This window comes from Drosophila navojoa, chromosome 3 (assembly GCF_054131105.1).
Source record: "Drosophila navojoa isolate 15081-1374.11 chromosome 3, UAZ_NAV_1.0, whole genome shotgun sequence".
NCBI lineage: Eukaryota > Metazoa > Arthropoda > Insecta > Diptera > Drosophilidae > Drosophila > Drosophila navojoa.
The window spans coordinates 15,735,053-15,760,847 of record NC_142891.1 but is presented as its reverse complement, the minus strand read 5'-3'; the positions used below and the strand labels follow the sequence as shown (position 1 = coordinate 15,760,847).

At 35.4% G+C, this 25,795-nt stretch overlaps 1 protein-coding gene across 2 annotated transcripts in view; it reads left to right on the top strand.

The window, feature by feature from the left end:
* The first annotated feature begins 1,547 nt into the window (after nucleotides 1–1,547).
* Trim9 (E3 ubiquitin-protein ligase Trim9) overlaps nucleotides 1,548–25,795 on the top strand; it is a 114,573-nt gene continuing 90,325 nt past the window's right edge. For both annotated transcript variants that reach the window (XM_030383319.2, XM_030383318.2), the window contains exon 1: nucleotides 1,548–2,676. In XM_030383319.2, the coding sequence (XP_030239179.1) occupies nucleotides 1,738–2,676 (939 nt within the window). In that variant the 5' untranslated portion in view covers nucleotides 1,548–1,737. The remainder of the gene's footprint in view (nucleotides 2,677–25,795) is intronic.

Here is a 25,795-nt window from a genome sequence, read left to right as displayed (position 1 = left end):
TATTCATATAGGTAAATTTACATCTATGTCATTATATGTTATTAACATTCTTCCAATTACCGAATATGGACATGTCTATGCTTGTGTATAGCAAGTGCAAACTTTTATCTGTCACATCAAAACCAGCTTCAATTACAGGGTATTCCAGAGTCACATACTTCACTTATACTTCATCCCTGTTGCTATTGACCCAGTCGCCTCTCACTTGGAGCAGCTCTTCGTCAAATCTGTTTTATTTGTCTGCGGACTCGGCTTTAGCTCACGCTGTCCGCTGCGACGACGACGCGTCGCGGCAAGCAGAGGCGGAGCAGCGAGCCATTGGCGTTCATTGCCTGATTTTATGTCTAAATAAACGAACAGACGATGGCAAACAAATGCTCGAATCATATTTGTTGTAGTTGTTGATATTGCTGTTGTTGTTGCATTAGCTCCATATGGAGAGGGATTCTTTGGTTGCTTATCAGCTTACCTGAGTGCTGCATACCTGTGCACAGTACATGTGTTTATTTGTATACGTATCGATATCATTGCGACGATTGACTCTTGTATTCTTGTTATCAGGAATTTTTCTTTTGCTTTTAGTTTGATAATGCGCTTTATGTAAGTGTGTATGTAATTGGGCAGCTTGGCCAGCAGCAATAGAAGAAGACGTTGCTGCACTTGTGGCCTACAAATGCAGCGTTAACATTTCGCTGCTGTCGATCACATTTCAAATTTCTAACGAATCTCTAAGCCTTTTCTCTGCCACAGCCGAACAAAAAATGTAAACATTCGACGCGTGCAACAAGCATGCAGCTGCAGGATACAACATGTTCGAAAGCGAACATGTTAACCACCGAAGCGAGCAACAGCGGTCTGTTAAAGTTAACAGAAAACAGAACGTGAATTTGAATCTTCAATATTTATTGGAATCGGCAATCACGATTATGTTTATTAATTATTATAATTATTTCTTTTATATAAAAAATAAAATTTAAGAAATAATAAATAAAAACTAAATAACATAATAATATATATAGTATATTTTTATTTAAATAGTTCATTTGATTGCATAGAATCCCTCTCCTATATTTTTAAACTTATCAACATCATTAATAATTACTCATAAAAATTGCAGTCCTTTTGCATATTTATCAATAGGCCCATCACTTCTTATCACACTCATTTAGTGATAAGAAATTTTGAACTCAACCGTCGCGACGGCTGTTAATGCAGCGAGCTCTGTTGTTGCGCTGTTATCGTTTCGTTAAGTTTCGTCAACAGTTGCGGTTGCCTCTGTTAGCGAGCCAAGAAGTGCGCCTCCAACACTGTTAAGCAACCACCGACAGTTTAGTCTTTGACGAAGTTGAACGGCAAGCGGGTGTGCATAGCGGTTGAATCAGTGTGTAAGCGTGCAAGCGAATGAAAACGCGCGTATTTTTGTGAATTTACCGTTGCGAATCAAGTGATGCAAATTGTTGAAACAATTGCTTGTATCAAACAGGCAGCACAACAATAACAACAGCAGCAACAAATCAGTGTAAAAGTGAGTAGTGAGCAATAACAGTAAACAAAGTGTGAAGAAGAAGTGAATGTTTATGTGAGTGCGACAAGATGAGCGATCAACGGTTAAATTTGTAAACAAGAGCGAAAATCAAAACCGTTAGCTGAGACCAATTCCAATTGGAGTAAAAGCAAACAAGCTCAAGCCAAACTAAAAGAAGGAGAATATATTAAAAAAACAAACAAACAAATAAAATGGAGGACGAACTGCGTTGTCCCACCTGCAAGCAGCTGTACGCGAATCCTGTGCTGCTGCCCTGCTTCCACGCCCTCTGCCTGGGCTGTGCATTGGATATACAGACGCCCTACACTCCAGGCGCGGCACTGACAGCCGCTGCTGCTGCTGCTGCCACAGGCTCTGCCGGCGTCGGCGTCGGCGCTGCCAACGGCACCTCAGCTGTCGCCCACAACGGACAGCATTCGGCTGGCGGAGCAGCGGCTGCGGTGGGCGGGTCCTCAGCCGGTCCGGGTCCGGGCACGGGCACCCGGCACAGTTCACACAGCTCGGCGGCGAGCACCGCCAGCTCGGCCACGGGCAGCGAGAGCGTCACCTCCGACCAGGATCAGTCGGACAAGGTGAGCATCTTCAGCGAGGCCGACTCGGGCGTCGTCTGCTGCTCGAACACATCCCGGCCGGTGTCGTATGCCGGCACCGGTCAGCTGCAGGGCCTGCTCCAGGGCGGCGTGGTGGCGCCACCTGGTGCCGCCTACTGTCTCACCTGCCCGCTGTGCAGGAAGCTCGTGTTCTTCGACGAGGGCGGCGTGCGCAATCTGCCCACCTATCGCGCCATGGAGGCCATTGTCGATCGCTTCTGTGCCCGCGAGGCGCTGCGCTGCCAAATGTGCGAATCCGACCCGAAGGTCGCCTCGCTGATCTGCGAGCAGTGCGAGATTCGCTACTGCGACGCCTGCCGGGAGCTCTGCCACCCGGCGCGCGGCCCCCTGGCCAAGCACACGCTGGTCAAGCCACGCGGCGCCGCCCAGCAGCGGGAGTCCGTGTGCGGCGAGCACGAGGAGACCCTCTCCCAATACTGTCTCAGCTGCAAGATGCCCGCCTGCGGCCAGTGCATCGGGGAGCAACGCCATCAGACGCACGAGGTGCAGTCCATCAATGTCACATGCAAGGCACAAAAGGTGAGTTAATATTTTAATGAAAAAAAAAAAAAATTTAATTAATAAAATAAATAAATAAAAATACAAATAATAATAAGAATAAGAAATAAAAAATATGTAAATAATAATAAATAAATATATAAATATATCTCTTTATATATTAAAAATAATACAGAAATAAATAAGACAGTAATAAAAGCAAATCAAATAAATTAAAAGATATTTTATTAAAAGATCTATTATAAATATAAAAAAAAATTAAAATAATAAACATAATATTTTCATCAAAAATTATCAATTAGTAACTAATAGTAGTTGAACTAATTTCTTATGATAGAACTAAAACAATTCCTCAAATTTGATATAAATATATTAGACATTCCTTAAAGCTCATTCCTATCAATTTCTTATCAATGACTAGGCTATTAATTATTATATATGTATTATATACATACATATATATGTATATGTCACTGATTTTATTTTAATAATTAACTAGCTGTGTGTCTTTTTCCTTATCAGCATTCTTTCATATGATGAAAGTTGTACAAATTCGCACATATTATTTCAGATATACATAGATACAAAATTTGTTAAAAAAATTAAAGATATAATTTTATCTATTGATAACATTTTATCTATTATTATTTAACATCAGCTGTAAAAGAAATTCTACTTTCTAGCGTATACAAATATTTTAATATTTATTCTGATTTTCGTTCTTCATATTTCTTATAAAACTTCTATGGAAACCAATTTCTCAGATATCTAGGAAATTGGTTTTTTATTTTTTTGCACATTCGTCATTTGAGCTTGAAATAACTAGTGACACTAGAGGATTTAGAAAAATAAATATGTTTATTGCTGTGGGTTGGCGACAGACAGTTTATAGAAAGTCGACTACATTTATTTATTTACAACAAATTTTAATAGATATCTGATAAATAAAATAAAAGAATTGAAGAATATAGAAGTGAAAAGTTTATTTTGTTTTTCATGTCATATTCAATCATTTTTTTTTTTTGTGCCAGTTCAGGGGTTTAAATTAACAACGTAAAAAAAATAGATATATAAATAAATAAATAATAATAATAATAATAACTTATAAAAATAAAGAAATATTAATATTTAATAAATCATAAATAAATAAAGAATCAAAATAAGTAATATTTTAACAATATATATATTTTTTTAAATAAACAAAATATTTGAAGTGGTGGATATAAATAAATGTTATGTAAATAAATTTTTAAAATCCTATTATATATTTTACTCACTTGCCAACTATCATAATAATAGTTATTATTGGAAATATTAAGCTTAACCTAACCTTATATAATATTTATTTATATACTTGTATATTTTATATCAAACTCAAACTTTTATTCTCAATTTCCACTGTAAATAAGTTCGAGTAACGTTGCTCATATTCGTTCTTTCTATTATTTCCGGAATTTATATACATATTTTATGTATTTATGTCGAGTGCATATGTATGTGGGTGGAGTGTAGCCACTTCTCGTGTTCTATTTCATGTTGTTCCAATTCTTCACATTTTATTTATAGCCAACTTGCGCTGTGGCCAAGCAACTGTGAATTATTTAACCATTTTTGTTTTGCTGCTTCGCTTTCATTTCTATAGCTGACTTTTGCTATTCATAGAGCAGAGTTACCTGTTAGCTGTTAGCTGTTTCCTGTGCCTGCTCTGCTCTGCTCAGTTTCTCCCCCTGTTGACCTGTCGCGCTCTGCGCTGACGGTTTTGTACCGTTTCTTTCTCCTTTGTTTTGAGCTGCTTGCAATTTGTCACTATTCGCACTTGGCTTGTCCTTTTCACTGTCGTCCCTGTCTCTCTCTCTCTCTCTCTCTCTGTCTGTCGCTGGTTCCTGTTTGGGAATAGAACGCGACACTTGAAGCCGGCGACATATTAAAATTGTTTGGCGTTGACATTTCAGTGATACGTCTGAGGCACCTGAGGAATTTCAGTAATTGTGCAGCTACCTGTAGTTGAGCCAGCAGCAAACGCAAACGCAATCAAAATCAAATTCTTTAAAGATAAAGAAGAACTTTAAAAGCAGAGAGAGAGAGAGGGACAGAGAGAGTAAGGGAGTAAGACAGTGAGACTGGGAACCCTACTCAAAAAACTTATCGCTAAATTAGCGTGCCAAAGTTCTTAGATTGCGACACTTGCCAAAGTCCAGAACAAACAAGTCCTGCAACAGACAAATGGGGGCGTGGCAGTGCCGGGTGTCGGCGAGCAGAGCTTGGAGCTGGTTAGAAGGCGTGGTTTAGCGCGCTTGGGTGGCTCAACGTGGGCTGGGTGGAGGATGCGGTAGGCGAAAACAATTTTGCATGAAAAATGTGCACGGCGCTCAGGCGGACAAACGAAGAGCCATCAATTTTCGGAACCAGACAAAGGAATGCAAAAACAAGAAAGCAACGCAGACAAGATACAGACGAAGATTTAATACTCTAGCAGCAAATATTGATAGTATGCATAATAACAAATGGTTGCAGATATTGCACAAAAATGATAGAGATATATTCTTAGAGGATTATGTAAACGTATAGGAGATAAAAAGTAAAAAAAAACAAAAATAAATCAATGAAATTATAAATAAATAAAATTATAAATAATTATATAGATGTATGGGAGATAAAAAGTTAAAAAATAAATAAATAAATAAAATTATAAATAAATAAAATTATAAATAAATAAATAAATAAAATTCTTTGTTTTTATTTATTCCTTTTATGTTTTTGACAAATATTCATTTTTTTTTTTTTTTTGTATTATTTAAATAAGTTCAAGCAACTATGAAATATGAAAGTCTTGTGATCTGTAAATTTCACTTTTATACGATTTTAACACATTTTTGGGCATAAAATGAAAGCTTTGAATTTATTTAGACTGTTATTCTACTATTATTATCTTTTCTCTCAAATTAAATTTCTAAGGGTATAGCGGAAAGCAATAAGAGTTTACTGTAATCATAGACATAGGAGAATGTAGTTAATGTTGTTCAATTATTGAATTGCTTTTACTTTAGTGAAACTGCAGGCGAGTAATAAGTTAGTAGTTATTGCAAATATTTGCCAATTTATTACATTTATATTACATATTGACAATAATTAACATAGAAATGGGAGAACATAAAAGAGAAAAATATATATTTGTTATTATTGCAGCTATCATAATTAATTTATGAACACAAATTCATAATCAATTGGTATTATTTGTATATATCATTAACCACAATATGTCAACTTTTTCTACTCCCTTTAATATTACATGTATATGTATGCTTAAATGAAATTCTTTTATAAATGTGAAACTATTTGAATGAGTTTTTATTTATGTGAGACAGAAAATTGTTCAAATAATTAATGATATTAGAGTTATTGACAATTGATATCATTATTTGTTATTCTTAGCTAGTAGCTAATGAGCTATATATTCTAAATAATTTCTACAAAATATTTTAGAAAAATTGTAGTTAACAGTAATGAAAGAATAAATAAATACAAAATTGTTTAATATTTTTCTATTGACTTAGAATATATTCTATTTTGTATTTGTCAACAAATTCGTTCCATTTTCACTTTCTCCATACGCAACCATTTCCTATAGCTGTTACCATATACGTATTATCTTTGCCTAGTTATTATATCTATGTCATTCCTGATATGATAGCAGGCACATAGTATACGAAGCATTACTACCAATTCTATTTTAGTGCCATTCATCGATGCGATTGGATATCGCTAACAGCTATAGTTGATGAATAATCAAAGCATTTCCGGCTGTGTTTGCCGACTTATTCATGTTTCATCCTGAGCAGCTGATGTAGAGTTTTACCTCGCGAAACAATGGCCAAAATAAGAGAAAATCTGTGGCGGCGGCAGCTGAGTCAAAATAAAATTCAAGGCAAAAAGGCAGCTGCATCGGTTGGCCTTATTGTCAAGGTGTTGTGGCTGCTGCCCCAGCACCTACCCCCGATGATGATGATGATAATGATGATGATGATGATGATGGCGGCTATGACACAGAGGTAATCGAGCAAGGCATGCCTCAATCAACTTTTAGGCCCGGCCCGCACACAATGTGCGCCTCTCAGCTGATAAGATAAGTGAATGCGGGGGCGCGGGCACGCGCTGCTGAATCAGAGCCAGGCCAAGACTCATTAGCCCAGTACAGTGCTGTCTCTGTTGCACACAGTGTTGCCTGTATATATATATATCTCTCTCTCTCTCTATTGCCCTTTCTCCTTCTACTTTTCTCTTCTGCTTGTTCTCTTTACAGTTTGCACAATATTCTATTCCTTATGCTCGTTAAAGAGGAGTATATTGGTTTTATTCTGGAGCATATATTCGATGAGAGAACTGTAGAAATTCTAATATGTAGTAACACAGGAAAAACATAGATAAAATTGCCTTCACACATTTTTGTATATACAAAATCCAATCAAAATCTAAGCGAGCATCAGGGCAGTCGACTACACCCAATTAAAATATTTTTACTTACTTTCCGTTTTTGTCGCCTTGCCATTTTTCACACCTTTAGAACATGTTGTCGTCGGGTTAGACATGCTGATAGCTACCTGCCCCGGCCACAGGTAAGCGCAGCAAGAGCAGGTAACCTAGGCAAGCACGCGCAGCTCACATAGAGCATATCAAGCGTTATTTTCTTTGCACTCGCCCAGTCATCGCGTACTTTCCCACTTGTTCTGCAGTTCTCGCGAACAAATCATTAATTTTGAGTTTATTATGCGCTATGTACGTTCGCCTGTTATCCTTGCGATGGCCGGGCCACCTCCCAGTGCCAGTGTCGCCGGAGTGTTCCCATTTCGGGTCAGGGATTTATGACGCCATCAGACTGCAGTTTTTTTGTACTGCTCAAAGCATTTCACGAAACATTTTGCTACATGTTTTGTATTATTAACCACCACCAGTCACAGGAGCAGGAGTAGCAGGAGAAACATGAGCAGCAATGCAGCTAGGCCAGCTGTTCGTCCTCGCCCTGTTGCCGTGTGTCCCAGTACCCAACCCCCTTATATAGATGGCTTTGCTTCTTCCATTTGCCCATTTGTTCCATTTAACGTGGTCGCATTCTTTTGTAAACTTCATCAACCCCCGAGTTTACATCGGCATTTTCCAACAATAACTATTTAGCTGTGATATATGATCGCCAGTTATTGTAGCTTTCCTTCGTTTTCATATCTTTTGATAACGAATTTTTATTTATGTTTTCTTTCTCTCTTTTTTGTGATTTCTTTTTGACGAGCTTTCAAAGTTTGTGCTGACAAATGATATAACATACTCTGTAAATATACATATACATTTCTTTAAGGTATTCCTACTGTTACTGTAAAGGTTTATGTTACTGTTGCTGTTAATTCATTTCTACTACTATTCTATCTATTTTAGCTACTATTACTCTGACTTCTCTTTCTAATACAAAGTTTATTGTTAACTGTTACATCAGTTGATGTTAAAGGCTATTTTAATGTGACTACTGCTGTTACTGCAAATCTGTTAGAAATATTATGATTCTACTACTATATACTACTGCTATTACTGCTGTTAAGTCGTATGTTACTGACACGCCTGCTGTTGCTGTAATTGAGTCTGTAACTGTTGAAGCAGCTACCACACTGGCTGTTACTGTTAATGCCTGTTACTGTAATGCTTCCACACTCACACAATTGAGCTATATTGACTTATTTTTAACAGAACTACTCTTTTGCTTGCTGCCAACATTCATCTTAACCCACTGTTAATATTTTTAATTTACTTAACAGCTTAGAGACTTTAACATAAACTGAAATTGCCATAGCTACAATAACGGTTTATGTCGCGCTCTCTGCCATTGTTAATTTGACTGCCACTGTTAAATTTGATGGCCACTGCTAACGCTTGCCATAACTTGAAATGTTATGGCCAGCTTTACGGCAATAGTTGTAGCTGCTCGAGCTGTTGCTGCTGTTAAGAATATGCTCTCATTAGAGTCGAACCGTGCGTTACAGTCTAATCAATTACCATTACCTTATCTGGACACATCTCCACGACTGTACGACGAATGCGTGCCAATTAAAATGTTTACGAGCATGCATCACTGTCGTCCCACACTGCGCAACAGAACAATGTGCCGGTCATTGGGCAAACATGAGGCCCTGGGGATTGCTGCTCTGAAATGCTCCAAAGGGTCAGTTGCTGTTGCTCTTGGGGGGGTAGTGAAAGAGAGAGAGAGAGAGAGGGAGACTCACACACTCATACCTGTGTCGCCAAGTAGCCGCTGCATATGTCTGTCCATATTTTGGCTGGATAAACTGCCACTTAGCTGGTTTTGAGCAGCTTTGCCGTCTGCACTTTGACATCAAATAAAAGTATTATACGAGGAACAGTTGCCCAGGCGAGCTAAATGAAAGTTTTACGAATGCCTGCAAATTATGCACTTGGGAAAACCCCAGGCAAACAATGAAAACGAAAAAATGAAGCCCAGGTAAATTATAGCACGACGCTTTCCAGGGTTTGGGGTGCTTAGTTTATTATTTGTGAGCAGGCAAATGTTAAAATTTTTCGTGACAAAATAATTTCCACATAGCGAAAGTCGGCAAACAAATGGCAAAAAGCGAGCAATTTTATTTGAATTAAGCACACAAACACTCACGCATCCAGTGGAACTCCTGCTTCTTGGGCACACTCCTCTATAGAGAATATCCTTTTGTATACTCTCCGGGGCTGGCGCTTGTTGTTTTGTTTTTGCTCTTTGTGTCGCCCTTATCAAAGGGATTTTCATTGTGACGCAATTTTTGTTTAATTTTCATTCTATTGTGCAACTTTTAGGATTGTACCCTATGTGCGGGTAGCGAAGGGGAATGTTTATTAAATTTTAAATTTATCAGTTAAATAATGTTTAAAAAATCATATAATTCTTAACAATGCAAGGACATTTTTCGTTTGGTGTTGGCAGAATAAAAATTAATTAATGAAAAAAAAAAAAAAATATATATTCATAAAACTTTATTTTAAATATAAAGATGTTAAAATATAATATAAAAAAATTTTAGATACAAATAATTAATTTTTTAATCAACATATTTTTATTTCAATGTATAAACTAATTAAGTTTTTTTTAAAATGAAATATAAAAATAAATTTAAATGTTGTATAAATAAAACAAAAAAAATATATATTTAAATAAATCTATTCATACATTTTTAAATATATTTAATTAAAATGTTTAATATAAAAGTTGGTTTCATTTGAAATCTGTTAAAATATTTTATTTTATGGTAATTAGATTTTTATAAATAGATAATTAACTTTATAACGTCGCACGCCTATGCCTTAAAAAGTTCTCTAATTTTGAGTACCTCTTGAAAATAGTACTATTCTAAAGTACAGAGTATTGGCTAGCTGAGTATTTCCGCTTAACAGAATCGCCTATGTAAACAGTGGAATACACAGAGAGCTTCCCACTCCCTCGACTATGCACACAGTCATAACTCTGACTCTAATGCTATCTCTACGCTGTTTGTCTGTCATATAGCTAGCTCTCTCTCCCGTTGTCCATCTCTTTCCCTCACTGTTTCAGCCCAACCACCTCACACACTCATCCTAATGCTCTGCTGTCAGCAATTAAGTCGATATGCTTTTTGCCTTCTTCCATTTGCCATTTGCTTACATGCGTTATCCTCTCGTCTTCTCTACGTATGTGTCTATGTGTGTGCGTGCGTGTGTTAATGTATGTATATGCGTGGGTGTGTATTGGTGTTTTTGTGGGTGTGTTTTGAGCCGCCTTTCATTTTGGGCATTGACTTTAGGCTTCTGCGGCCTTAATTCCCACTCCAAGTCAATTCCACTGTTCCAGCCCACACACACACATACGCACACCCCCTCTCACGTTCCATTCGCCTGTTTCTAGGCAGTTAATTAGCACTGCGCAGAATTTGTTTATTAATTATGTAATTCATTTTTCTGTGTAATTATATCGGGACCTGCCGCCGCCATCGCCGCACATAAAAGTGAATACACTCTGTAATTGGGCCGTAATTAGCCAAGTGTTGGCCCAAAGCACAGGAAGTCTAGCTGCAATACGGAAGTCCTTAAAGCCAGGTGCCGACTTATTAAGAATTAAATGCGCAAATACATTAGAATTAGGCGGAGTTGGCGACGACCAAAGAAATGAAATGGGAATTTTGATAAGAAAATGTGCAGAGATAAGGCTAAGCCGAATGCTGGGCATACGTCTGGAGCTGTAATTAAGTGAATTTTAAATGTGGCTGGGAATGGGCTTAATTATGTTGAAATAATATTTATGTTATTGATTAAGCGTTTCACATGGCCTTTAAGCTGGTGCTTAATGAGCACTTGAATGTGTTATATAGACAAGCAGATTAAAATTCATAGAAGTTGTAGTGAAAATGTATGAGAAAAAGGCTAAATAAGTTTCAAGCTGTAATTTTAGGTGGATTCAACTGTTGAGATACGAATCTTCATTTTAGGCATTGAGAGAGAGAGAGAGAGAGAGAGATAGGTAGACAATAACAGAAGCCTAAAACCTTATATAATTTTACTAGCAATTGCCTGCAATCATTATATTTTCCTTGCGTCAAAAACTCAGCTCCTAAAATGATAAATATTTCTTGATATTTTATATAGAGATTTATTTAAAGGGTCTCATCATTTGTATAAAAATAAAAATGTGGCACAACAAACTGCGTAATATACGTTCAATTACAAGAAAAATATTTCATATAATAATAAAAGAAGTCTTTGTTTCCCTATCCGCCATTCACTTTATAGACCCTTCTGCCGAACATAATTATTATATACTATGAAGCTGAATAAAAATATTATATTATTTTTATATAAATTATATATTATTTTATTATACTATATTATATTATATTATATTATATTTAATTATATTATATTATATTATATTATATTATATTATATTATATTATATTATATTATATTATATTATATTATATTATATTACATTAAATTATATATAGCAACAATTTAAATTCATATTTTGTTGATTTTTTCGGAATTTTTTTCAGCTCTTTTTCATTATATTTTACATCTTACATTTTCCTCAAATTCGTGTTTTTCCGACTGCTTGTATTTCGTGCTATTTTCATTCATTTCGCTTTGTAATTTCCATGAACAGCTCCACGACACTTTCACGCTTGTTGGGAAAGCTTCTAATTATTTCCACCATAAATGTCAAATCAGCTGCGGGTGGGCGACGGCGTGTAGGCGTGTCAAATTGTTGTGTAATTTTTCGCTGGCTTATCTGGAAATTAGTTTTTCTTCTCTTTTCGTTTTTGGACGCTAAGTGCAAAATTATATTTAGGCAGCCAAGTGCTGGGAAAATGCTCGCTTTTCTCGCTTTTCTTTGCTTTATTCTCTGGTTTTGGCTTTAGCTGCTGTAATTTATGCACGCTTTGCATGTTTCAAGGCAATTGTCAAGGCTTTTTGCACCCGAAAGTCAGGCAAAAATTATAAATGTTTTGTGCTATAATTACTTTTGTTGATGAAGCTAGGCGCCCGGTGCCCCTAGAGAGATGGCCCTCCTCACGTAGGCAGCGAAAATAGCGCCAAAATTTGGTAAAAGTTTGGTCCTTTTTGTTTGTCAACAGTTTCGGACTGTGTGGTGCAAGTTTTAATTGTAGGGGCCGCAGTCGTAAACCCGGGCTATCGCCCCTATTATTGATTTAATTTAATTAGTTTTCGTTACCCTCGCTGCCCGCTGACCATGCCCTACTGATTGCCCATCTTTGTTTGCTGTCTGCGTTTTAGTTTATATATATTTTTTGGTTTTATTTTGTTTTGATTTGATTTGTGTGTTGAAAATTTAACGACATTTATTTTCGTTTTCAGTGCGATGAGGGCCGCTTGACCCCGCCCAGTGAACTCACAAAAAGTTATTAAAATTTTATGGCTACTTGTAGTTTGTGTGAAAATTTTCAAACTGTTTTTATTGTTTTTCTTTCTTGATTGCATTTTGTCTCTCGCTTTCTCTCTCTCTCTCTCTCTCTTTGATTGCTGGGCGTGGCATGTGTTAAACGCATTTATTGTGTTTGCTTTGTATTTTTTAAGAGTCAGCATTTTACTTGTTAAAAGAAGAACTTAAATATTTGCTGCAGCTCGACTTTTGAGTGCCCTAAATTGAAATTGTAATTCACTTTGCTTCTAATGTAGATTTATTGCATATTTAATTCTATTTTATTTACTCGTTGCTGCGTTGGTGTGTTGGTGTGTGTTGGTGTGTTTATAGTTTTTCATTTGATTTGATTTTGAAATAGTTTTTACATTTATTTAATTTACAAGCCTTGGCTTACTTAAAAACCTTTTTAGTAGACTATTGCAGTGCATAACTCTTATCTGCTTTTGTTGTGGGTCAAGAAGACACTTCCGCTGCCTTAAAAAAGTCTTTAAATTTTTGTGCTAAGGTTTAATAATTGCAGTTTGACTTCTGCAAATGTTAAATGAAATTTTATTTAAGTAGTGGAAATTGAGTTTTTTTTTTCATGTTCTAAATTGTAAAGCTATTAAAAGTCAAGAATTCGGTTACATACAAATTATTTTGTTCATATGGTGGGCAGATAAAAAATGATTCTTTTATGTATTTTGTGAGAAGTTTATTGAGGAATAAATTCGTAAAGGATAAATTTCCATGCTTTACTTCATGCTTTATATTTTGTTAAGTACAGAAAATTTAGAAAAATGTATAACATAATTAGGTTGCAAAAATTCATTAAAAAAAAATTAAATAAAAAATTCCATCGTTTTAATAATAATTTATGGGTCATAAATACTCCACAGATCCTCTAAAAATATTTTCTATATAACTAAAAACTCTTTATATATTTTTGTATAATTATACAATTGCAAATATATCTACGTAAATACATATGTATGTGTATATTTATATATATGTATGTATGTAATTTTTTTCGCGACTCGCTTCATGTTCATAAATTAATTCATTGCATTTAATTGTTTGCACATGTTGCAAATGGTTTTTATTTATTTATTATGTACCAAACAAACTAAACAAACTGTCGCTCAGTCGAATAATATTTTTGTTTAGTATAATATTTAGCTGCATTTTTTTGCAGTTAGTTTTCCACTCAGTTAATTTTCGCTTTTCTATTTTGCATGACAAATCACAGAATTAAATTTTAATTCTAAATCTTTATGCAAATACCTTTTCGTTTCGTTCATTTGTTTATTATATTTACTTTTTTCCCAATGTGGGAACTACAATAAAATGGCGTAAATTAATATTATTTATACGGAAGTTTTGGCATAAAATGTCGCGTCAGATAAATGACAACTAAATGCAATTCATGGCACAGAGACCGCAATGCCAACACTTTGTGCTATTATTTATTTATTTGTCATTTTAATAAAAAAATGAATTAAAAAACACACGGAATGGCATGTGCTAAACGCTTGCAATTTGCTGGCATTTATTTATTTTAATTTCATTTTTTTTTTTTTTAATTTTGTTTGCATTTGAAAGCATTTAGTGCCATTTGGCGCTCACGCGGCATTTGCATAAATTAAATGCAGCTACATTTGTAGCAAGTTTATGTTTTGTTTTTCTATTCGTCTGCGTCGACTTTATTTATGGAGCTGTTCGAGCGAGCAATATGTTGCCACTTTGTTGTTTATGGCCGCAATATAGAAAGTTATTATTATTTGCAAAATATTTGCACAATTATTGAGAGTGCCGCGCGCAGCGACACACAAATATTATTAATTGATTTTTATGCATGGCTGGATATGTGGAAGAAAGATTTCTTGGTATGGGGAGCGTGAAGGAATAAGAGGATGTAATTCTTTAATATTTACATAGTTCTAAGAAACATTTTCTCAGCTATTCCCATGAAAATTTGAATTTATATGAAAACTTTTCTCATATACATTTTATGGATTGTGGTTGTCTTCTTAATATTTAAATAAATTAAAGTTTATTTTTATATATTACGAAACGGTCCGTATTTTCTCCATGTTTATATTAAAAATTTGTTAATAATAAATTAAGTTCTGTTTTTTCTCTTTTGAGCAATTTCATTTTAATTTACAACTAACATCCAATCCAAATTTATATTCTTTTTTTATTATAAAATATAATTATAAATTAGATTGTGGTAATTTTTTAAAGGCAGTTTGTTTTTCTAGTAATGATGTGTAAGATATCCTAGGTATTTATGCTAAATAAAAATGCTTGAAGTACAACGAGAGAAAATAGTGCAAGGCGTTAAAAAAATATTATGTATATATTGAATTTAATTGCCATTACTTCATATACTTTTTTATTAAATTTGCCTTGTTTTATCTGTCCATATGTATTTATAGTATTCTATAAATATTCTGGTATTTTTATTATCTTTTTAATTTCAATCAATTTCAATCAACCAATTTATCAGCCAAAGTCGCGTAATATTCATAATTACAAAAACGTGATAGCAAAGCCTTTTCTGTAAACATATTAACCCCCTTCAGCCTCGCAAAATGCAATTAAATTTGTAACAAGTAAGAAGACTCTAGTCGAGACTGCTCGACTAGGAGATACCCTGAACCCTCCAAGCTGATATTCTTATCATTCTGCACTTCTTTTATGCACGCACACATACATTTACATGCATCCACCCTCACGCGCCCGCGCTCTGCTAACTGCGCAATAAGCAGCGACTGCGCTTGGGCTGCGCTGCAATGTGGGCAATAGTATGAGAATTTACTTGGTGAATAACTTCTCTTGTAAACATACGATCTTAATGAAACTTTCAGGGCGTAATTATATGGTCAAAATGTGTGTACATTCCAAAGCGCAAGTCTCTAGTACTTGAAATACGTTTTTTACAAATTGGGGGCGAAGGGGGCGTGGTATCCAAAATCTGTTGATTACAAAATGTTTGTATTCATCATCTATATGTACACAGTAAATCTGAAGTCTCTACATCTAATAGTACTCCGATGAGGCTCAAAAAACAAAATCAATTTTTCGATTATTCTCGATAAAAAAGTTATCGGATGAGTTATCGAAAAAATAAAGCAAACTCGTACTGCGTATGGTATACACGAGTATGCACACAAAATTTCAGCTCTCTAGCTTTTATATCTTCTGAGATCTCGGCGTTCATACGGACGGACGGACGGACGGACGGACGGACGGACGGACGGACGGACGGACGGACGGACGGACGGACAGACGGACAGGGCTATATCGACTCAGCTCATCGTGCTGATCAAGAATATATATACTTTGTGGGGTCTGCGATGATTCCTTCTGCCTGTTACATACTTTTACACAAAAACATTATACCCTGATTTCCCATTTTCAATGGGTTCAGGGTATAATTACGTGCGAATGGCGATCCAGAAAAAGTGTGTAATAATTGCATTTAAAGACAATTTAAGCTAGAATATTTTGCTTCGATCGAAACGAAATCAATCAACAAATGGCAGCTCAGCATAGAAAATCGAAGAGCCAAAGCCAAAGTAAAGCGCAAAAGGCGAAAGCAAACAGCGGGCACAACTGACAAGCAACAGACGGAGAGACAGACAGCAAACAGACAAGGAGAAGAAGAAGAACAAGAACATGAATGCGAAAACAAGGGAAAACCTTCGAGCTTATCAGCGAAAAGCCAAACGAGGCTGATAATAAATATGTTGTATGTATTTGCGTGTATTGTTTGCCTTTGCCTAATTGCTACTTGTTAAACTTTGACTTGCGAAAAGTCAAGGGCGGCGTAGACCCAAAAGTAAATGACCTTAGACTTGATACAAATTAGAATAGATTATGAAAGATTATCGAAACAAGAAATCATTGAGTATTAAGTTTTTGGTTATACTAGCTTTGCTCACTTTTAAATACCGCTTAGTTACTCGTTCTGGCGGCGCTTCCTAATTACTCGGCTCATAACCAAGTTAATCCCTGCACAGCGCTTAGCCCTGGGCACTTGACCATTGTACAGCCCGTAGCACACGTCGCTTGGCTGTCGCATCTCTCAAAGAAGTTTGAAACGTCAACGAGCTCGTTGACAGTTGGCGCTGTGCAGGACATTAAATTGTACGTGCAACATATCTATAAACGAAAAAGTGAAAAGTATAAAAAGAGAGATATATAATGGTAGCTGTGGCTGCAAGACACCTTACAACTGCGACAACATGAGCAGCTGCTGTGTTGTGTTGCCTCGTGCCACCGCGCTGCTGCCACATGTGCGACATGCTGGCTGTTGGCTGTTGGCTGTTGGCTTACTGGCTTGCCCTGGCTCATTGCGGCTGCAGTGTGGGGTGACTTTTTATGTGGTGGCTAATTAAAAAATGAACCAAAAGAGAAGGAAGTGTGTCGGGTGTGCGCGACTATGAGATACCTGGGCTGAAAGAGAAATGAGGATATATATATGATAGACTCTGAGCTGAAAAGTACTTGACTAAAAGATACTCTGACTACCTATGTGACAATATCTTTATCTCTATTGGTATAAGAAGAATTGTGTGTCAAATATATATTTAGAATAATCCTACAGCAACATAACTTCATAAATATATATTGAATACATTAATCAGATAGTCTATTACATAAACACTCACAGTTCCCAATTACTGAGTTATGAATACTGAGTTCAGCTTAGCTCAAAGCTCAGCCTAAGAACAAAAGAGTTTCTATGATGTTAAATTCATATTAAGAAATATGGAAAATGAGTAAAAGTATTCAACATTTCGTGACATCAACACTCACAATGCCAATATACCCCATTCACCCTAATGAACTCGGAGTGTGTATCAAAAAAAAAAAAAAAATAATGAAAATAAAAGCAGCGAATGGTTTTTATAGTCCGGCACGCACATGAAACTCATTCGGCGCGTCAAACGTTTAACCGTCATAAAAATCTGACACCCTCTCTGCCAACTAGCCCCCCCCTCCCCACCCCCCGCCACTGCGGCAACTGCCATGACTAGCCCTTAAATGAAATGCTAAAAGTCATTAAACGCATTTAAAGAAGGCGCCGATAAATGCATTTCAAATTTGATTAAACATTTCCCACTGCAGCGAAATTTCCATTGAATTTTCATTAAAGTTTCAGTTCATTATTAAACATGTGCGGGTTTTCCATGCGTTCATTTAGTCCAACGAAATTTGCATATTCATGTAAATTAAAAACTTCCGATAAATGTTTTTCACGCCCATCATGCAAAATATAAATACCTATATATATATGTATATGTATATATATATTTTTATTCTTTGCAGCACTTTATTTGTGCGCATAATTAAGAACAATTTGATTTTGTGTAAATTATTTCGAAAATTATTTCCATTTATTTCGCACTGCAGCTGAATTTTGCAGCAATTTTATTGTTAAATCAGTTGTAAATTTGTTAATGTTTTTTTGATTTTATGCCTGACAGCCAGACTTTCTGTCTGACTGCGCTCATAATGCAGCAATACGGAGATGCCTCTAATTGAATTTTAAATACGCAAATGCGATTGCCGCCAAATCAGTTTGAGCGAATTAAATTAATTTAGTGCTTGAACAACGAGCTCGTTTTTATTTAAAGCAAAAAATAAATATAAAAGAGAAAATAAACAAATTATATAAAATGAAAATGACAAAAAAAAAAAAATAAATAAATAAATAAATAGATAAATAAAATAAAATAAAAAAAGTAAAAAAAAGTAAGGAAACAAAATAAAATAAAATAAAAAAATTAAATATATTATAAGTATTAATAAATATATGTATATTAATATTTATGCTAATAAATATATAAATAAATAAAAAATATTAAACAAATTAATGAATATATCTGTATATTAATATTTAATAATTATTAATTAATATATTAATAAAAAATATGTATTTTAATATTTATGCCAATAAATATATAAATAAATAAAAAAATATTACACAAATTAATGAATAAATTTTTATGGACAACTCACATTTTTTGTTTCATATCTAAGCATATTAAATACAAGCATTTCAGCTAAATTAAATTGATACCCAATTAAAGTTATCTACCTCAATACTCTCTATCATTATCAATTAAGTATAAGCTCTGGCACAATCGATTGTCAATCTGACTGCAACCATGCGAGCGTCTAATCAATTCGTCGAATTGTTATTTCTGTCTGAAATTATCTCGAAAATAAATCAACTTGTTATTGCATTCTGAATCAAAGTTAATCAATTATTTAACGCGTTGCTTTCAACGCCAGTAGTAGAGCTAAGCCCCAGCCAAAGCTGGTAGCATTAACCCAGACCCTCTGCTCCGGCTAGGGTTATGCCATGGTCAACCCAATGTCCGGGCTCTGTCAACAAAACGCTGACAGCTGACATGCCGCAAAAGCAACGCTCGTGCGACAACCAGAACCACGCAGCTGACCATAGCTAGAGCCGTAACCATAGACGGTGCACTTTAAACGCTGACCACAGCAACTGCCAGGAGCAGCGGCAGCAGCGGCAGGAACAGGAACAGGATGTGGAGAGGTCGCCTGCTCGGCTCTGTTATGCACCTGTGCAGGCAAACGCTTTGAATAGTTCATGAAGTTGTCACTTAGTTGTAGTGCTTGTTGCTATTGTTGTTCCCATTGTTGTTGCCATTGTTGTTGTTGCCGAGCGACAAATAACACTACAAGCAATTGTTGTTGTTGTCAGCCTTTAGACGGACAATCATAAGGGGCTCTACATTCCATGTCCTATTGCCTGTCTCTGCGCATATCGATTGACACTTTGATGTAGAGCTGCAAGAGTTGCTCAAGTTCTCAGGCCCATGAAGAGACGTCGAGACGTGCTCTGAATTCATTTTGAAAGTAATATAATCATAATCAGGTAACAAATATTCAGATATATATATTTTGTTTTCTCAATATAAGTTAAGTGGAATTTTGAAAATAGTTTACATGCTAAAGAGTTTGCTACGTGAACTCAGCTCAAAGTCGGTTATTTTATGTATTGACTGCGTCGAACCCTTAATTCAACCGCTGCGAACTACAAGTGTCGCATGTCTGTTGACGCTTTATCAATTTTATAGTGTGATTTCTGTTGAAATGCCATAAAGTCCATGTTGCTGATAAACATCTGTCAGTCAGACAGTCGTCAGCGAGTCAACCAGCCAGCCGAGCCAGCGAGTCAGCGAGTCACTCATTCAGCTCGTCAATCGGTACTAAGGATTGAAAGACAACAACATATCGTTCAGCTGCATTTCTGTTGTTGTTGTTGTTTTTCATTTCATTTATTTTTTTTTCCAATCCGATTTTATGTGCTACGTGCTGCATGTAATTGCGCTTTGATATGACTGCGCATTTGATAGTAGCTGAAGGGCCCTCGCAACAGATCTGATATTAGCTACTGACTGGCTGACAATTGGGGCTACGGATTATGGGCTTGACTTTGATTTACCTTTAAGGGTGGGGGAGGAATATACTTCTGAATTACTTGCTAGCCAAGCCTGATATGGTACACCAAATCTGTTCATATACAGAATATCTCTAAATCTAGCATTGTTTTTGCTGAAGTATATATACATATATATATAAATCTAGCCAATATGGATTGTTGTTTGTAAAGCCATCAATACTTGCTATCTTAAGTATACATTCCTATCGCACTTTATTGATTTCTTGACGAGCACCTACACCTATCTGTACTACATACTATATTATTGATAATTGCCAAACAGCGAGTTTAATATACTAAAGTTCGTTTGGCTATTTTCGTTGCTACTTATCTAAAATACTTGAAGTAAAAATATGCAATTAAGGAAAGAATATTTTCAACTTTTTCTTTTTTATGATCACATTTGCTTATCTAAAGTGAATATTTATTATTTGATAAGAACATTATACGTTTCACGTGTAAAGTTTATATTAAAATTAAGTGTTAAAATTTTTATTAAAAAAATAGAATATATTAACTTACTAATTAAATAGTTTTGTACTTACTTAACAATTTATTATTGATTTATTATACCTTTGTGTTTGTGATATTTTAGTATGTATTATAGTATATATTAATAATTTAAAAGGACAAATTAGAGGGAAAAATAAGTAAATAATAAAAATAAATAAATAAAATAAATAATAATAATAAATAAAATAATAATAATAATGGTTAATAAATTACTTTGTGGAATAATTAAGCTATGTACATATATAAATACATTTATATATATATTTATATTAATATTTATTATATTATATTATTTATATATATTTATATTAATAATTTCGTTTTAAACCTAAAATTAAAGTCATCTTCATATAATAATTGCCTTGACGTTCTCCATTAAATAATTTAAATTAAGTATATTCGCCTGCTGAAAATATTTATTATTAAATTCATGGCAAAGCAGATTATTATTTTATAATTTATTTTCCGCTCAATATATGCATATTCTAAATGAAACTTAAATTGAAATTTTAATTTATTTTTGCTCTCTTTTTCTCTTTTTCGCTCTTTTCAGGTATGTAAAGCATTCTCAGCAGTTCCTTCTTCCTTTGATTGCCGTCACGTAATGTAAGTCCGTTTGGCCTGTGGCAATTCGCTTTATTTGTTTACGAAAATGAGAATCAAAGCGCCGTAAAATGTATCAAACTCAGATTTTCAGCACGTGTTGAAAAGAAAACCTCAAAAAAAAAAAAATGGAAATGATATTACATTAATGTTTATTAATTAAATTTTGGAGCGCAGCGAAAGCAGCTTAAAAATTATGTTGCCGCAAAAAAAGTTTTTCTTGGCCGCAAAATGGCGACCTCTTAGCCGAAATTGTAGCCCCCGGCCATGGGGGCTGTCAACAAGTGCCACCCACCACCGACTCCCGCCCTCCCTCTCGCTCTCTTACTGACTGTCTGTCTGTCTGCCTGCCTCAGCTCCATGCCACCATCAAAAACTTCCCCAGACGCCGACTTGTGAAAATTTTTTAATCAATAAACACCCGTCGGGCATTGTTGATAAATATTGTGACGTGCGCTAGAGAGATATGAATTTATATCATTTCATCTCTGCGAATGTGTATGTGTGTGCGTGTGTGTGTGTGTGTGTGGGTCCATCCCATCTCCTCTTCTATGTGAGTTTCTGTATCGTTCATTTTTGGCCATGTCAGAGAGGCTTGCGCTTAATAAAGCCATTGATTCAGGTTGACTTTTGTCAGGCACTGTCGGTCGTGTCCTTTAGCAACACCTGTCGAGCCCTCGACCCTTGCAAGCCAAACAACATTTTTAATTTGTTGACTTTTTCGTTGGCTTCCGGTCAACATTTATTTTATTTTATTTTTATTTTTTTTTTAATTTGTTTGCTCGGGCAACGAAATAATTTAGATTAATAGGCTAACCTTTGTGAGTTATGTTTGCTACGTGGCAGCTAATTAAGCCACAGCCACGTTTCGAACTGAAAAATGTTTGGGCCATAAACGTTTGCCGTTTGCCGTCCCGAATTGATTGCGAGCATAACCTTTTGTGTGAACTCCTTTGAAAATTGTTCAACACATTTTGACAGTTTTTCACAGTGTTTTCAGTCTTGTTTCCTTTTTGGCTGTTTTTTTTTTTTTTATCAGCTGCCTGGCAGCGCAGCTCGCTTAACACTGGGTGAATATCCCCTTGCTTGTTGTTCTTTCTCGTTTCCTTTTCGCCTTGCGTCGTTTATTTTGTGTAATGTGGCAAAATGTAGTAACATTTTTTATTTATGCTGACCATTTTTGGCTCAGCTAAAAAGAGAGCAGAAAAAAGGTCACTGGGTCGCTGACTTTTGGGCACATTTTCTTTATTAAATTATTTGACATTTTTTTTTGCTTGGTTTTTTTTCGTTTTGTCTTCTCTATCGTCTGGCTACTTATTGCTTATCTTTGGGCCATAAACTGACCCACAGGCAGCTGAGCCAAACAAATAGGAAGAGAAACGAAAAGCTGCAAGTGTCTATAGCTTGTTGACAGCGATTTATTTATATTGCTTGAAATATAAGTAAAGAAATTCTAGACAATTTTTTTATGGCACTTTTTCTGGATATTTATGTTAAAATTTATTTTATACATTTTTCGCAATGAGAATTTTGAGTAAAAATTGAAGAGTTTAATGTAAATACTTTGGGAATGTTTGCTTTAAAATTAATTGAATTTTCGCTTGAGCTAATTCCTTTCAAAAATTTTTCTATAAATTTTTTTTGTAAGCTAAATTGCTCAAAAATGTTTTTATTTTATATAATATTAGTCTTCAATTTGACTAAACTTTTCGCTTATTGGAATTCCTTTAAAATAATTTGTAGATTGCTTAAATACTTTTCTAATTGCTTTCACATGTATTTGCCATACATTTTATATAATATTTCCCTTAGGTTTCATTTAACTTTCAGCTTAGACGAATTCCTTTAAAATAAATTACACATTCGAGCGTTTCATAAATTTAAATTGGCATTGCTCAAAAATGCATATTAAAATAGTTGCTGCTACCTGCATGAGTGCAATGGCAATTGCCATAGTGAAGCCAAAGGCTGAGGCTGTTGCTCTGACTGTGGGCTCTGGCTCTGGCTCTGGCTATGGCTTTGGCTCTGGCTCTGTCTGTTTTTCATATAAATTCTGATGGCCATTAGGGAGACAAGCCACAAAGCATGCCAAAAGTGCCTTTGCCAACTTATGAGCGCATTTTTGTGTGTTTCGTGTGTGGCAAAGAAATGAAAAAGAGTGTGTGAGAGAGAGAGAGAAAGAGGGTGTGTAACGCTGTCTAGGACTAGGACATTAGGGGTGCCTGGGAAATAGGCAGCTCGACAATGAAATTAGGTCAAGTAAACAATAAAAATCATCAAGACAATGCCGAGAGTTGATGAGCTAGCCGAAGCAGGCTAGCAATAATATAGATAAGGACAGAGGCTGAGAAAAGAGATAGGACGCTTGGTAGGGGTAGCAACCCCTAATGGCATAATCTTCACTAATTTAGCGCTCATTAATTTCTAGCTGCCAGTCTGATAACACAAGACGTAATTGAATTAAAAGTGCCCAAGACTACAAAAGAAAAAAAAAAAACAGCATAAAAATGAAGAAAAAATCATAAACATCAACATTGATGCGCAGCGTGTGTTGACAATTCTTTTCTTTTACTTGACTATCGCTTTCTCTCTGTCTTTTGTTTGCGGCTGGTTTAATTAAAATTGCATAATCAAGACAAGGACTAGCAAGGACTAGTCGCTGGATATTTGTTTGCTCTAATCAGCATGTCATTTGGGTAATTTGTTGTTATGGTTTTCTCACTCTCTTTGACTTTAGTGACTCTACTCTAGTTTTATTGTAATTAGTTAGAGGCCGCAGATCCCGCTCCTAATGTCTGCCACATCAGCAGCGCACTTTGAAGGACTTTATCTTGTCCGCTTGTCGAACGCTGCGTCAGCAGTTTTTAATTGAATTGAATCGCCACGTGGCGCTTGCCAACTAAAGGCCCCAACCTCCCAGGCGACACTAGCTATGAGATACTTAAATCAGGATCATGTTAGTTATTCGCCTTCATTTGCATTTCCCCACTCGAAAGTTTTTCGGCCACAATTGTTCGACTCCAGTTTGTTTGGCTAAGCAAAAGTTGCGCGAATGGCCAGTCAGCAAAATCGTTTGGAAAATTGTTCCGGATGTGCGGATGTGGAAAGTGATTTAAATTGGGGAAGGAGCAAGGAATTTAAAAAGAAATTTTATTGTTTATATGAAAGAAATGAATATTTAAAAAAATATATTTTTTTATTATGTGGATGTGAAATTGAAAACTATATAAAAATAAATTAATTAATTTTATTTCATAATATATATTATATGAAAAAAGAAAATTATACACAAAATGTTTTTATATTTTAAAAACATACAAAAATGATGGAAAGGAGAAACATATGGAAATTTATAAAAAATGTATATATTTAAATTTACATATAATAAATTCATAGGAAATTGTAAAAAAATTGATAAGTAAAAATATAAAAATATTAAATTGAAAAATAAAGTAAATAAAGAAAATATATGCATATATAAAATATATGTCCAACATTTAAAATCAAAAAACATAATTACTATTATATACAAAAATATAAAAATTAAAAAAAAAATCAATTTATTATTTGCATAAAAATATCTTCAGGAAAAAATCTATTTTTCTTTTTTTTATACATTTTTATATTCATTTTGTACTTCCCGGAATTCTATTATTTCTCGAGTGTAAGTACCTCGTTTAACCAATAAGTACTCCCCATTTCCCAATTCGCTCAGCAGCCTTTCACTAGTTTATCTAATGCACAATTTATCTATGCTTATCTTGAGCTCTTAGTTTCAGTTCTCATTTAGTTTCTCACTTTGTGTTGACTGCACTCTCTCAAAAGCAAATCGTTGCCAAAAGCTATTCCCAAATCTCTTTTGCAACTTGTGCACACAGAGATAAATACACACACACACACCCACACACACAGACACACACATACACAAACACAGAGCGAAAGTTCATTGACAATGTTTCCTTTTGGCAGATCTCTCCAAGGGCCAGGGCCAAGGCGCACAATGACAACATTTCCTGGTTGTTGATAGAAGCAACAAACCCCTTTAGCCTAAAATAGGAGAGAGGGAGAGGGTACGGGAGAGGGAGCTGGGTGTGCTGCTGCTGCACTGCCATTGTTTTCAAAGTCACATTTAACATTTAACCTTTCATTTTCGAAACAATTGCGTCTGCTTATAAAAAATAGATGTGCGCCGCATGAAAACAAATGTCGGGCTCGTCAGCCAGGCAGTCAGTCAAGCTGTGGTCTGGCTCGGAGGCTGTTGAGCAGCAACCCCTAGACGAGGAGGGGCCCTTTCAAATTAAAATGTATAAAACAGAGACAGAAAGAGTGAGTGAGTGAAAGAGAGAGAGAGAGAGAGTGTGCGGTGCGAATCATGCAAATGGAAGTGGAAATGGAAATGGAGGTGCGTCGCATGCCGTTCATATTCCCAAAAGCAATAACGATGACAGGACAATGCTAGGACTTGCGTGCATTCGTTAAGGGTTGCTTGTCTCTTCCGTTCTCAATGTGTCTCTGTGTGTGTGTGTGTGTGTGTGTGTGTGTGTGTGTGTGTGTTATGCATGCCATAACACTTGGCTCTAACATTTCAATGCATGTGC